This window comes from Vipera ursinii (assembly GCF_947247035.1).
Source record: "Vipera ursinii genome assembly, chromosome: 2".
Taxonomy (NCBI): Eukaryota; Metazoa; Chordata; class Lepidosauria; order Squamata; family Viperidae; genus Vipera; species Vipera ursinii.
Window position 1 is genome coordinate 188,667,660 of NC_139513.1, and position 15,641 is coordinate 188,683,300.

General features: G+C 37.8%; 1 protein-coding gene across 17 annotated transcripts in view; it reads right to left on the reverse strand.

The window, feature by feature from the left end:
* ADGRL3 (adhesion G protein-coupled receptor L3) overlaps positions 1-15,641 on the reverse strand; it is a gene marked incomplete at its 3' end in the record, with an annotated part of 394,935 nt that overhangs the window by 42,137 nt on the left and 337,157 nt on the right. For 3 of the 17 annotated variants that reach the window (XM_083351861.1, XM_083351862.1, XM_083351855.1), the window contains one exon: positions 10,776-10,904. The exons of the other annotated variants lie outside the window; for them this stretch is intronic. In XM_083351861.1, the coding sequence (XP_083207987.1) occupies positions 10,776-10,904 (129 nt within the window). The remainder of the gene's footprint in view (positions 1-10,775; positions 10,905-15,641) is intronic. 17 annotated transcript variants of the gene reach the window in all.

Here is a 15,641-nt window from a genome sequence, read left to right on the forward strand (position 1 = left end):
CCCAGTCCACAAAGGTGGAAAGGTTGGGGAACTCTGGTGTATATGATCATTTTTGCATTAATTCATGTAATTTATGTAAATAATAATCAGGAAACTTGCAGACAATAGAGGCATGTGGATTTCCTATAAACATATCCAGAAAACATTTTCAGATACTCAGTGCACTGTTTCATACACACCGTTTCATTGAGTTCTTCAATTCTAAATGCATTCTTGGAAAAAATTATTAGCTATCTGTTAAAGATGCAGGTTTCAGTTTTCTGAATCTTGAATTGTACTGCTCTTTATATATTTTGACTAGTACCAGTTTTATATTTTTACCTGGGAGAAATGTTCTGTGGTTTTTTAGAATATTTGTATATAACACCTTTAGCTAATTGGATTGTTTGGGATTAAAAACAAAATAGATTTGCTATATCTCCTGTTACTATTTAGTCAAATACATTTTTATCCTTCTTCTAATGCTAAATTGGTATTGTGAGGTAATCCAGAGTTCTAAATTAATTTGAAATTGCCCTTATGGAACATCTGGATAGACACTAGGTTCTCTACATCAGATCATCAACCAGATGATAATGATGCATTTTAAAAAAAACATTTTCTACATTAAAAAATGAATAACATTTATCAGTTTCTGGCAGTATGTACAATTAAAGCATTTGTTGATATCTTTACTTGGACCAGTGACATGTTCAGCCTCAAAATAATTAAATCAATCAAATACTACGAGATCCCAATGTTTACAAATTGCCTTTATAAATATTCATTATCAATACATCAATTCAAGGCTTAAAGACTAAGTGTCATTTGAAACTAGTGAACAATATTTTTCCTAAAATACTCTAACCTCAGTATGGATAATTTCATTAGGTCTTAGAATTTGGCTTATGTAACAAAAAAATAATATGACTTTCATAAAGCCTATGTTGTTTATATAGAAAAAGAACGTGCATCATTAAAATCTATGTATTGCAATTGCCTGAATAATTATTTTTTTGGAAGAAATAATTGCATACATTAACTTCAAAAAAAGTTTAATCTTTCAGATGTACAGAGTCTTTGGAATCTCATAGCTACTGTGTGGAAACAGAGAACTGGACAATGGAAATAGATTCTCTGTGCCCGTACTATTGCCACAAGATCAGTTCTGAAAGACACATTTATGGCCCCAGCTACCCAGGGAATTAAAGAGCTGATATTACTTGCATCTTATGAATTAATTGCCTAAAGACCTTGCAGGGCAATTGCAATGGAATCGGATTACTTTTTACTGAACTGTTATATAAAGAATCATACATTCATTTATCTGTGCATGAATCATACAGTTTATCTTGTTGTAATTGCATAGTTTTATTTTCTCTTTTTGTATTTTGTTTTTATTCATTTATTTTTTCCTCTCTACTCTTGATCATTAAAAAAAAGACTTCTTGCAGTTTAATGTATCCACAAATCTCATATAATTGATGATTTTACTAGCTTCATCTAAAAAGGATATTAAACCACAAAGAAGAATTTGATTCCTATAAAAACAAACTGCTTAAAGAACTCTGTCTGGATTGCCTTATTAACAGTCAGTTAGCACCAGGCTTTCAATTTGTCAAATTTCTTCTATACCTCTATTTCTGTTAGAGTAAAAAAAATAAACTAAATTAAATAGTTTCAGACATTTCTCTCACTGAGGGACTCATTTATTTTCACAGTAGTCTTAACATTATTAAAAATCCACCCTTTGAGAATTATAAACTTTCTGGCTACTCAAGGTTCAGAATTAATTAATTGACTTGGATTTTACCTCAGCCTGCTAACTCTTTGTTATAAAATCACTCAGTGGTAACTTGTTAAGTTTTTCTTCCAGGACTATCAAATGAGAACTATTTGTGTTGATTTGCCATTATGGTATAAAAACTCAAAATGGGGAGGGTATAAATTTTTCACAGATAATATGCCTACCCCTTTACCATATTCCCTCACCCACTTCATGGTCCTTGCAATAGTAGACATGATGGAGATCAGAGTTTCCCGCTTTCCTCTGCTAGAGTTCTTCCTTTTAATCAGCTTTGTCATGGTAACTTGCTGTTCTATTTTGGTGGGTACATGAATTACTCTGTTGGAATTAACACCAATGAAAGAGAGAACCATTGAATTTTGAAATTAGAAGGAACCACAAAGTCTATCTAATTCAACCCTCTGCAGTGTGCAGGAAAACTAGTTAAATAAACTTTAGAGATGTCTGTCCATCTTTTATTAAAAATCTCGAGATGGAGAACCTTATTATATTATATTTGACTTTGTGTCTTATATCTAGCTGACATTTCTTGTTACTCATAATTTGTGTGTTAGTGTGGTATAAAGAAATGTAAATCTGGCCATGGAAAGGGAAGAGAGCAATGAACAATTAAGAGAGGAAAAAATGAGTTAGTTCTGGGAAATTATGAAAAGAAACTCAAAATAATCCCACTCTGATTTTGTTTGGTATAAGATGAGGCAGAACAAACTCTGACAAGGTTTCCAAATTCTGTTACTATGCAATAATATAGACTATTCCTGGAATCCCTTTGCATCTGTTTCTTGGCTTTTCTTGCCTCATAGAGCTGACATGTAGAGACATTTAACATAATGGGTTAGATGTTCTATATTCAGTTTCTCCTTTGCTTCTTTGTTAAAGTAATTGTCAGGTCCACATTCTTGTCCTGTCATTCTGTTAGAGGGGAGGGAGGACATTGGCATATTTGGGATGCTTTTTTTTCCCCGCTGTAAGGCTTGGGAATTAGGGAGGGAGATTGTCTTTGGAGATGAAGCAGACTCCTTCCCAGCTGGTTCCAGCCTGGTTCCAAGGCCATTGTGCCCTGAGAGTGACCTGTTATCTGCCCAGTACCTCAGTATTCTCAAAACATCTTCATGGCATCATATCAGCTGCTGGTAGACTGGTTGGGGATTTGGGACTTGGGAAAAATGAAAGAATAGCTTTGTGTTTGGCATGGGATTTTCAGATTCCACCTGACTTTGAAACTACTTTCTCTCAGTAACATTTCTTTTGATTCAACCACATGGATTCAAGAGTCTTACTTTCCTGAGGGACCAGCTGGGACATTAGGTGGAATTGGTCAACCTGGAGAGGTGCACCGTGCACATGATGTCAACTCAAGGCAGTGACCAGAAAGAGGGTGAATGCTGTGAGGAAGCCTTCCAGGACTCCCCCCAGACTGGACATATCTGAGTGGTTGGAGGAAGCCACCACCCTGGGGGACTCAACAAGATCTAGGTGATCCATAGGCGTTGGCAAAGACTGGGAAGGGAGAGTCCAAGGGGTGACTCTCACCCAAGGCAGTTGTGGTGGCTGATGACAGGAACAGCAACTGGAATTGGAAGTACCCAAGCATGAGGAGAAGAAAGTGAAGAACCTGACCATGCCAACTGCCTCATGAAGCAAGCCATGAAGCTCATGATGGATGCCTTCCAAACCTGTAAGACAGGGCTTTTCAACCTTTTCACCCATTGTACCACTTTTAGGATATGGAAACATCTGAGTACCACCAGTTGCCTAGCAAGGTGTTAAAAACCTGATGACCAAAAAAAAAGAAGGAAAAAAGTGATGAAGTACAAGTAGTCCTCGACTTACAACAGTTTGCTTAGTGACTGTTTGAAGTTACAATGGCACTGGAAAAAGTGCCCCCCAAGCCACAGCCAAGCAAGACACCTGCCTGCCCGCCTGGCGGTGCTCTTCCTCCTGTTCGAGGTTTTCATTGTTGTGAGCATTTCTATTGAGGATTGGCAACGGGGGTGGGGTGTGTGGGGGTGTTTGGTTTTTATTTCCCTCCCCTCTGCTGGGTGGTTGTAGCAGGTTTTGGTCACTTCACATGACCCTGGGACACTGTGACCGTCATAAATATGAATCAGTTGCCAAGTATCTGAATGTAAACCACAAGTCCCTGGAGATGCTGCAACATTCCAGCTGATTGGTGCTTTTTCTGGGCTCAGCAGAAGCGGCAGGATCAGCGCTGAGATCCAGCTGGAGCCTGACGCTGATCCTGGAGCTTCCACTGAGCCCTGACGGCCCTGCAGCTCCAGACATCTCTCGCTGAGGCTTGTGTGGTGCTGTCACTGGTTCAGCTCATTACCCTCCCCTGCTACCACTTTTCTAGGATGGTTGCGTACCACCTGCCAGGTCCCAATGTACCACAGGTGGTACCTGTACCACTGGTTGAAAAGCCCTGCCTTAAGACATGTGAATCCCATGCCAAAGCTGCTGCTAGCGAGGCCCAGCAAACCCAAGAGGAGGAAGATGGGGCAAGAGCATCGACAGTAGACCCCACAGCAGGAGTCTTGGTGACCCCAGAGGGCACTGCCTGGCCACAGCCACAGCACTGAGCAGACCTGCCAGGCCTGGAGCCCCCATGGTAACTAATCCAATGAGGATGAAGAGTCAGAAGAATTTTAAAGCAGAAGGCAAAACAGCTGAGCTGGGTGAGATTACTTTCCTTATCTCTCTACAAGTGGAAATACCGGTTCTGGGAAATAGCATTCAAAAGCAAAATCCCCAAGCTACAGGGAGGGTGGGATTTTTTTTCCTTAGCCCTCCCTCCTGAACTATAAGCGGCAGTTTAAGCTTTGGGGAAATTAAAACTGACTTATAGCAATATTGTGAAGATGACTGAGGCATAAAAGAACTTGGAAAACTTTTGGATTTATAAATCTTTTTTTTGTTTATTTCTTATAGTGAGCAGTGACTTCCCCACTGCTATTCAATAAGTCTTCATCTTGACAAATAAGGTGTAGGGATGATGCTCTGGCCTCTAATCCGCCAAGGTTTGCTTTTAGAACTTCATCGATTGATTCTAGATGAAATCCACATTATTTCGGGGAGAAGAACAAACACAGCACATTTGTTGCAGATCACTGCTGGAATTTTGGGCCATGATGCTTCTTATATGCTTTCCTGAGATAATGTTAAATGAATCGTATTTCCCTGTCTCGCTTATACCTGGATCTCTCAGATGATTCCTGATGTAATTCCCTCCATTTTCTTGGAGGGGAAAAAAATCCATTTTCTCTTTTCTTTTGATGTTTGCTCATCCTTGGGCCTAGATAGAAACAACCAAGGCTCTGTTTTCCTCCATTGGATTTGAATTTTTCCTTTAATTAAGTCTTGATTACTTCATCAACAATTTCCACTGTAGGTTAAATACGTTAAGGTGAAAAAACAATATTTTGGAAACATATGGATGTTTGGCTTTTAAGGAAGAAACTCATTTTACTTTGGTCTATACTAGAAAACATGGACTGGAAGTGGGATAAAACAGGTTTCCATGTTTTCCAGTTTACCAATTTTTGAGAAGTATTGTCCAAAAGATACCATTGTTCTAGGCCAAAGAAAATTTCTATGCCTACAAATAGAACAAGAACCCTAAATGCTTTGGCTTTTCTAGATTTATTTATTTTATTATACCTATCTGCTGTTTCAATCAAATTTGACTCTGAATGGCTTATATTCCAGAAAAGTAGTAAGATTGAACATTAAGCACAGCAACAAACAATAAAATAATAATATAATCCATATAATCCATGTAATAGATAACATCCTAAGTCAGGGGTCTTCAAACGTGGCCCTTTTATGACATGTGGACTTCAACTCCCAGAATTCCTAAGCGGCTGAGGAATTCTGGGAGTTGAAGTCCACAAGTCATAAAAGGGCCAAGTTTGAAGACCCCTGTCCTAAGTACTGAGGAACAAGCATAACACATATACCCTCCAGGCTATTCCCTCAGCCCCTCAATATCTGCCATTTAGGTCATAAGGAATTTTACAAACAACAAGCAGGTTTGATATCAGGAAGAACTCTTGATCCTCCACTTACAACCCTCTTGCATACTTCACAACTCTCAAGAAAGAGTCTACATGGTAAATCTGTTACCATCCACTTTATTCCAGTGAAAGCCTCATTGCAATGGTCTACTAAAGCAGAGGCAAGTTCCAAACTTGCTTTATTCTCACTAGTTTAAGTCAGAAAGCTAGCATATGCTATGTGCTAAATTCCTTGTCAGAATAAGACTTAGCAGTTTTTAGAATTTAGAATTCAATTTTTTATTAGGCAAATAAAGAATTAGTCAAGATTTGAAGACAAAAGTAGAAAATAAAATAGGAACAAAATACAATGCCTTCTGCAGAATTTACTTACCAATCAGGAATACACAAACAGATTGAAGGCAGAATAAGTAAAGCAAAATATAACCAGTACACAGTACAAATGATTTTTCACTAAATGAAATCCGAAACTCTAATCAGAATCCAACATCACTATTCCCTAAATGGAATTATTTTTTCCAGGATCTTCCAACTCAGATTCTAAAGGCTGGGGGCATTGATTTATCAGGAGCCAGCATTGGTGGAGATAGTTTAGCTCCTCCTGTGAGAAAAAAAGCAAAAGAGAAAAAATGGAGCCGCCCCTTTCTTTTCTTAAAGGCTGTTCTTACTCCTGATTGGCTCTTTAGTGTTTGATTTTTCTCAGGCTTTGTCTCAGCTCACTGCCTAGTTTGACAAGTTATGTCTGGCAGAAAAGAAAAAGGATTTTATTTCATGCCTTCATATTCCAATCTTTTGAGATCAGGGGTTGTAGACAAGAGATCACATCCCACATATAAATCCTACAGGTAGTCCTTTGTTTAGCATCTACTTTTTTTAGCGGCTGCTCATAGTTATGATGCTGATGGAAAAGTAACTTTGCAACTAACCCTCATATTTATGACCTTCACAGGTTTCTATGGAGATTCTCAGTCATCCAGGTCATGGTTGTCCCAAAGGTGCTTTTTCAAGAGGCAACTTGGACTTTCTTGCTTTTTCTTTGAATACGTTTCGCTCCTTAGAAGAGAAGTGAAACACCTTCAAAGAAAAAACAAGAAAGTCCAGTTGCCTCTTGAAAAAGCACCTTTGGGACGACCTTCACAGGTATGTTAGGCGAAGAAAAGTTGAAATAAGATAATAAGCACAATTGTGGTTTCACTTAGCAATGCGTTACTTAACAACTAAGGAGTCTGCCTCAATTGTAGTCACTAAAAAGATTACCTGTGTTGTTTTATTATTGTTATAAATTCTATTTCCTGTGATAGTAAGGCTATGCACTAAATATGCCAAATTTTGAGATGTTCTACATCAGGGGTGTCAAACTCAATTTCATTGAGGGCCGCATCAGCATTGTGGTTGCCCTCAGGGAGCCAGGTGGGTATGGCCAGGGTGGGCGTGGCCTACTGGGTGGGCGTGGCTACAGTGCATATGGCCTACTGGATGGGCGTGGCCAGCTCTACATCATTGGCATCAAGGGTGCCTATGGGGGCCTGGGCAGGAGTGGGACAGATCTAAGGGTCTCTGGCAGAAGGAGGGTCTCTGGGCCAGGGCCAAGGCAGTGGGGGCCGTTCCCTCACTGTTTCCAGGATGGCTTCGCGGGCCACATGAAACCACTTCGCGGGCCACATCCGGCCCCCGGGCCTTGTGTTTGACATGTCTGTTCTACATCAATCTTTACATCTGTGGCTACGCAACACAGAATTTTTTTGCTGTGTGATTCAGGTATCCTGCAGTTTTTAATTAGACACAAGAAAACACACTACAGTAGATTTCTAGCCTAAGTTCCTTATTCATGAATTCTAGTGATTGTCTGGAAAATCAATTTGCAACAGTTCCCTCCCCCACCCTCGGGATTTGAGTTGAAGGTATTCACCTGCCCTATCAGAAAGTCCCATCTATTAAATGATGTTATCTGTTGGGACCCACTTTGTAGTGGTGCCCATCCAATTCTCCCCAATGAAGGCTCAACCCTCCTGAAATTCTAAAAAGCCTGAAGATGTTGCATGGTTCCCAGGCTCCGGGTCAGGATGTGAGTTGAGCCCAGCACACGTAGTTGGTGTGAGGTTATTATAAGGTCTAGTTAGAGTATTTTTTTTTTAACCCTGGAAGGGAGTTATTCTTACTATACTAAAAGCGTTTCATTTTTTGTTAGCTGCCCAGGATTACATTGTGATAAATACCCATATAAACCTTTTAGCTAGACAGACAGATAGAGAGACAGATGGATAATTGTTCATACTTGATATTGAGGGGTCAGATTATTATTTACTTCCAAAAATAGGGAATATTAGCTTAGGTCTATTTAAGAATTCTGCTGGAATTTGATCTGGGTTATTTGGAAATAGCCCAATTTGATTATGTGTTTTCATTCAGATCAAGCTTCAGATGGATGGAGTTCCATTTCTCCAAAGTCTATTATGAGGAGAAAAAGCAGAAATGGCTGTAGTTTTTAATCAGTTAATAAAACAGGATGAAATCTACAGGCAAGTTAGATCATTATGCAAGGAGGAAATATGCCAGGTATGGTACTAATTGTGCATGGTTTTCAAACAAAGTTTAAACCTTTAGCAAGGAATGTTGGTCCTTTCCTAAATGAAGTGCAATTTGGTTCTTGGAGTTGGGTGCGAGTATATGAGATGAACTTGCTGGTTTTTTCTACAATGTTGGTCATTAGGCAAGGCCAGCTTGCTAATACAACTAGCATAAAAACTGTCACAATTAATCAAGATAAATACTTTTAATTATTGTCCTAGGGATTTCTCTCTCCCACCAGAGTTTCTCTGCTTTTCAGGGAACTGTGATGGGGCTAATCAACAGTCATAATTATAATTTGAGGGCAAATCAATGAACTGCTGAATTCAATAGTCTCCCTCCCTCCCTCTTTTTCTACTTCATGTAATTTTACATAAATGACATAAATATTTTTCTTGTGTATGCCTGTGCAAAGCTGTGCCACTTTATCTGCATATAAATATGCTGGGATCAGTTTTTTGTGTAACTTCAGAATCAGTTGTAGAGGACTTAATTGGAGTACAGATAGTCCTCGATTTATGACCAAGATTGGGATTGGAATTTTCATTCTTAAGCAAGGGAGTTGTTAAGTGAGTCATGGCTGATTTCATGAACTTTAAGTGAATCACTGCAGTTGTTAAATGAATCATGCCTTTTAAATAAATCCAACTTCCCCTATTGGTCTTGCTTGTTGGAGCTGACCGAGAAGGCCACAAATGGCAATCATATTTGATCCTGAGACGCTGCAACCATTGCAAATACACTTTGGTTGCCAACCGCCCAGATTTTGATCATGTGACGATGGGGAGGCTCATAATACAAGGACTGGTCACAAGTCAATTTTTACAATGCCACAATGTAACAGTCGCTAAATGAATGGTTGTAAATCGAGGACTACCTGTAGATGGATACAAATTGATCCTGAAAACCAATCTGATGAGCAGAATGAATCCACAGGAAAAATTTAAGGTCCCACCATCTACTATGGATTCAATTTTAGTGATTTATTGCAACATATTGCAATATGTTGGAAATTTAACATATTGGTGATTTATTGCAATCTTTAGATGAAATGAAATACCTGTATATCAGGACAGCATTTATTTACCAAGAAACACAGATTTAAAGCATTATCAAGATCAGCCCTGAGATCACATTTGACCAAAGAATGTTTTCTGAAATTGCATATAAATTCATGTGAAACAAAAGTAACTTTGTGTAAAAAGCATGCAAACCTAACACATGATTAAATGAATAATTCTGCTGGCAGGGACCATGTTTTTTTTCACAATTAAATCTCCAGCTGAAAATATGTATTATAACTTTAATATAATATAATAAGGTGCAAATTAGAACGAAGATGTTGTACAGATGAACACATTTGAGCTGTAATGTTGCAGTTCTGAATATGCTTACTTGGGAGGACATTAAGTCTCTTAAAATTCAGTGGGATTTCTTAGTAGACATATGTAAAATTCTATGGGGGAAATTTAGTTTCAATTTGATTTATCTGGTGTAAAAATTAAGAAGTTGTAGTAATCTTGTAACAATCACATAATATTTGCAAGGAAAACTTTTAATAATTTGTTATGGTGTTATAACACAATTATCCATTATTTTTGTATTTGAATTAATTTTTGAAAATAAAATATAGTCATATGAGTAATGCTATGGTTATTGAATAGTAGCTTTTAGATGCAATTAAAACATAAAATGCTTCTTATCACTGTGGGTGAAAGAGACATCATCTACCTATTCCAGGATCTTTTTTCAAGTGACTGCTGTGACCTAAATTTCAGGCAACAATTGCAAGATATAAAACAAGCTTGGCTATAATTAATAACATATATGCATTATTATGTAGGATAATAATCAACTAATTCAATCTGGGTCACATGTAATAGTATACTAATCAATTGTAGCTTTTAAAATGAAACTAGTGGACAATTTGCTAATATTCAGCTGTACTAATTTCAGTGGAATGTACAGACAGTCAACTTCAATTTATTACCATTTTTTGGAGGGAGACACAGCTGACATATTCTGTCCTCCTCTAATTAAGCTTTAAATTTTGAAAATAAATGGTAAGCATCACTTACCTTGGCAGTGTTTCTGTTTCTCAAATGAATGATTGACAAATAAATATGCAAGAGATTAAATGGATAGAACTGAAGAGTAAATAAAATTGAAAATATCAAAATTAAAATATATAATCCGATCAATAGAATGGAAAAATATTTTCCAAAATTAATTTGGGCATTTTGCCAAAAAGCCTGGAAGAAATGGAAAGACTTTGTGAAATGCATGGGGAAATATTTGTGCTCAATTACAAATAAAGAAAAAAAAAACAGAAAGAAAGAAAAATTGTGTCTATAAAAGCACATAATGGGACTCTCACTAAAAAAATGAGAGAAACTCCACTACACCTGGCGTGTTGTACATGCTGACAGAAGGGTTGTTATAGACGGCCGATTCCCCGAGCAATGTGTTATAAGGGTTGTTAGTGCCATGAGGACGAAGGAGAGCATTGGTTATAAGATGGTTAGCCATGGCTCCTGGAGCAGCCAAGAGAAAGACAAAACAAAACAAAACAAAAAAGCAAAAAAAAGTCAATCAGGCAAATTTGAATTAAAAAAAGAAAAAAATATATTCAGACTGACAACAATTTAAACAGTCCTGATTAAAAGCAGCCAGTTATTTCAAGCGGCAAGCTAAATGCCATCAAAGCAGACACTGCCAACAATGAAGACAGAAATGGGTTGCGGTGATGCAAAACCAACTTTTGAGAATGTAAGTTGAAAAGTTACTCTGCATGCTTGCCACATTCAACCTTTGTGAAAACTTGATAGAAAAAGCCAAACAAATATAAGGAAGACAGCCAGAACAAAATGGCACAATTAACTCCATTGTGTTAGTCACAATTTTTTCCTCAGAGTTCTCTAGGTTCTAGGCAAAATGATTTAGGATATTCAATTAATACCACAAAAAGTAAAAAAGATTATTTTGAGCAATAATGCTATAACATTCATTGCCCTTTTCTAACAGGACCTCCCCTAGGTCAGGATGTACTTCTGTTGAATACTTTGTGATGATACAAAAGCTTATTATACTACATTCAGATATTATGATTTCACATTCCATATTTACAGTTCTGTTCTGTTCTTTTTTTTTACAAAGAACTAACTCTCAAACTTGTTAGTACCCAAAATTGGCAAGGTTTCAGGATTGATTGATTGTGTGTCATCAAATTTTGTTGACTCTCAACAATCACAGAGATAGATTTTCTTCATGATGAACTGTTCCTAATCTCATCTTTGAACTCTTCTGATGGTGCATCCAACAAAGCCCAATTTGTATAAAGGCAACTTTGCTCTTGATATAAAGTAATCCACCCAGAAATAACACCCAGAGTTATTTCCCTTCTTTATAATTCAGCGATCACAGATATGAAAACCCTTTTCTATAGAAATTAGATTCCAGACAAGACTGATATGAGTAATTGTTAAAAAAACAAAAATAATGTTTTTGCCCAGCATGAGAATAAACAAGCAAGTTCCAAAGTCTGCCTAAACAAACAGCCAGATTAAAGATTATTGTCTTGTTGTAAAGCTTTCCTTTATTTTAATAGAGTTGGAACGGTAATTGCCAAACATTTCAAGAATTGCTGTTTTTTTAAAAATGGATCACCTTCTGCCAACAATTGGCACAAGATGAGGTTCAGACCTAATTCCAGGATGCTGGCCTTGGGCAAGAAATAATTCTGCAGAAGGTGATCGATGGTATGTGTTCTGATTGCAGTTGACCATCAATTGCTATAGAAACTATAGGAGAGGAAAGAATGGTGACAATAATGATATAAAAGTATACAAGGCAAAACTTTCAGGTGGGCTTTGCTATCTCAACGTTAAATACCAACATTAAAATCAATGAGTGATATGCTTTTATCTTCTTTCTAAATTCTGGAAGAAGGGAAGAAGCAACCTGCTTAGTCTGTTCCACAGTCTGGGAGCCAAAAGGAGAAGGTTGTTTCTTACAGACATGAACATCAAACTTCTGACATTGGGGACATCTTCAGAAACCTCTGCTGATCAGAACAACCTTTTCCCAAGAGCACAAGGTGGTGTGCATAAGGCTCCCTGATGCAATTTTGTATTCATAACAACAAGCCTGTGAGATAGTGACTATCCTAAAGTGACACAATGAGCATCCATGGCTGAGACTTGAGTTGAACCCGAGTCTCTCTGCTCTTAACTGCTATACCACACTAAATGTGGAATGGATGTTTTTTACAACATCGACAAAAGCTGTACAGTTTTAAAACAGCATGTTTGAAACTACATTTAAAAATAAAAATAATTTGCATTTCAGTGTTTATTTTGAATTAATATTCTTATTTTAGCATTAAAATTTGAGCTTAGTTGCCAAGATCTACAGTATATGCCATATTCCATGGTAATGCAAATCATACGATTACCAAATTATAAGTTATAAATCTAAGCATACTCACTTCCCACCTTACTTTAATTTATAGGAAATAATGATTTAGGGCAGACTTCCCAAAGTGCTCTTTAAATTGTTGTAATTGTTGTAATCCAACAATGAGTTTAGCAGGTTGGAATAAGTGACTTACAGTAACAATATGCATGAAGTATGATGGAACTGGTTTGAATGTATACTCATTGCACTGAGAATAGAAACTCACTAATGAGTTCCAAATGTTCAAACCATTTCTGCTTTAGGATGAAGAGAGAGAGTGTACAAGTATTAAAATGTTTTCAATGAATATTTTGTGCACTAAAACAAGTGTAGCAAATACTAGAATAAAAAAAACAACGTGACATACAGAATACAGTATAATAGGCTTGAAAGGGACCTTTCAAGGCCAACCCTCTGCTTAAGCAAGAGACCCTATCATTTGGGATAAATGGCTGTCTTATCACTTCTTAATGATGAAACACCCACAATTTCTGAATGCAAGCCATTCCACTGATTGTTCTCACTGACAGGAAATTTCACCTTAAATATAGATTGGCTCTCTCTTTGATAAGCTTTCACCCGTTATTTCTTGTCCTGCCCTCAGGTGTTTCAGAGAATAGGTCAACCCCCTCTTCTTTGTGACAGCCCCTGAAATATTGGAAGACTGCTATCATGTCACCTCTAGATTTTATCTTCATTAGACTAGACCAGGGGTAGGCAACCTCGGCTCTTTTATGACTCCATGAGTCATAAAAGAGCTGAGGTTGCCTACCCCTGGACTAGACATACCCAGTTCCCACAACTGTTCCTTATATGCTTTAGTCTCCACTTCCCTAATACTTTTTGTTGCTTTTCTCTGCACTCAACATCTTTTTTGCATTATGGTGACCAAAACTGGACTCAGTATTCCAAGGGTTTTCTTACCACAACAGTATAAAACAGTACTAACACTTTACATGATTTTTATTCTATCCCTGTTGATACAGCCTAAGACTGCATTGGCTTTTTTGGCAGCTGCAGCTGACATGCTTCATTTATTATTGTAAGACATACTGACTATATTTACAGTAGTTACTTAAATACATATAACCAAAATGCATGTGACTTGGATGGAAAGAGGTCTGAGCAATATTTTTCATATTTTAGTATCTGTGCTATCAACTTTAAATGAACAGAATAATTTGTTCAAGGAATGTTTATGGGCTGCTTGAAACTACTACCAGAAAACAATTACTCTTTAGCTGGCCAGATATTTTTCCCAATTTTCTTTTAAAACAGCTTTCTTAATGCCTACTTCCTCGTATATTTTGTGGAAAGGACTTATCTTAAATGTATTGGCTGCCTAGCACCAATGTATATCTGCTAAAGCCTTTAATACATTTAGTCTGGGCTAGTCAAACTGTCAGTTGGTTTTAAAATTGCAAGTAGAACTCATTTAGCAACTGCCTTGTACAGCAACCTTCACAGTTATGACAGTGATGAAGAGGTAACTTTGCCACCAATCCTTGCATTTAAGACCTTCACAGATCTGTAATGCAAAGCCAAGCTGAACTAAGATCATAAGCACAATCAAAAGTTTACTTAGTGAACATTTAACTTAATGACCAAGCTGTTGCCCCCAATTATCATAACTAAACAAGAATTACCTGTAGTTGGCAGTATGAATTGTTAGCATGAAAGATTTCCTTCACAGTTTGGGATGAGGCATTGACAGTTTAGTTCACATTATATTAACTAACCTAGTTAATTAATTAAATGATTACATTATTATCCCTCAGTTTCCACATTTTTTTCTCTAATCAAAACATGATGCAAAAAGAGTGCTGAAGGGGTCACTTAGTTCATCAAATCCATTCTGTGCTCAGTGTTCCTTTCCTTTGCTTGAGCACAACTTATGAAGGAGAAATCACCACTATCCTTGATAGGCTATGTTGTGTAGTGAGTTCCTTGTGCGGGAATGAAGACGAGGTGAGTGAGTTCAGCAATGGTCATGTTTATTTGCTTGCAGGATCTGAACTGAGGAACTGAGCTGCAGGCTGCAGCAATTTATAGCCTGGCCCCTAGGCAGCAGCCAATAGGTTTAAAGCAACCCATTGCCACCTAGGGGCAGCCAATAGCAGCACAGGAGACGGGGTGTCTGAGTTGCTGGGAGCCTAGGCTAGCTCCAGCTTACCACGTGGTGTTACAATGAAGCCCAATACATAACACCCCTCCCCTCTTAGAATGAACAAACATCATAGCAACACTAAGTGTGAAAATAACAAATTACAAGATTTAACAATAGTATGAATAGGTTTCCATTAACAATACAATAAGACAGTTAACAACATTATAGCTCCATCATTGTTTTAGTAGTCTCATAGTCAACAATTATCACAAGTACATACAACATTATAGTTCCTTTATTTTACTATATAATCTGCTAAATAAGCAGGAGGATTGCGTGCCCTTGTGGAACGCCTCAGGGGTTCAGTCACTTTCTGATCTACCAGCTTACCCACCGGGCTGGGCAGACCAGTGTTCTTTGATGCACTTGAGCCAGAAGGATTTGGTGCTCTCTGGCTGGCCTCTCCAGGTTGGCCCACCCCAGAGTCAAACTGTTCAGCAGAGTTGGCACAGCAGTTGTGAAAGTCAGGTTGGTTTGCTCCATCAGGGGATCCATTTGCACTTCTGGACCCCCTCCTCTACGGCTAACTCCTTATTGCTTGTGCTGTGAGAGTCTTCATGTCTATGCATGGACTGGCTTGGTTGCCAGTTTGGGGACCTTGGGAGGGACTTATGATGCAGTCCTCACTTAGTGGCCATTCTGGAAACCG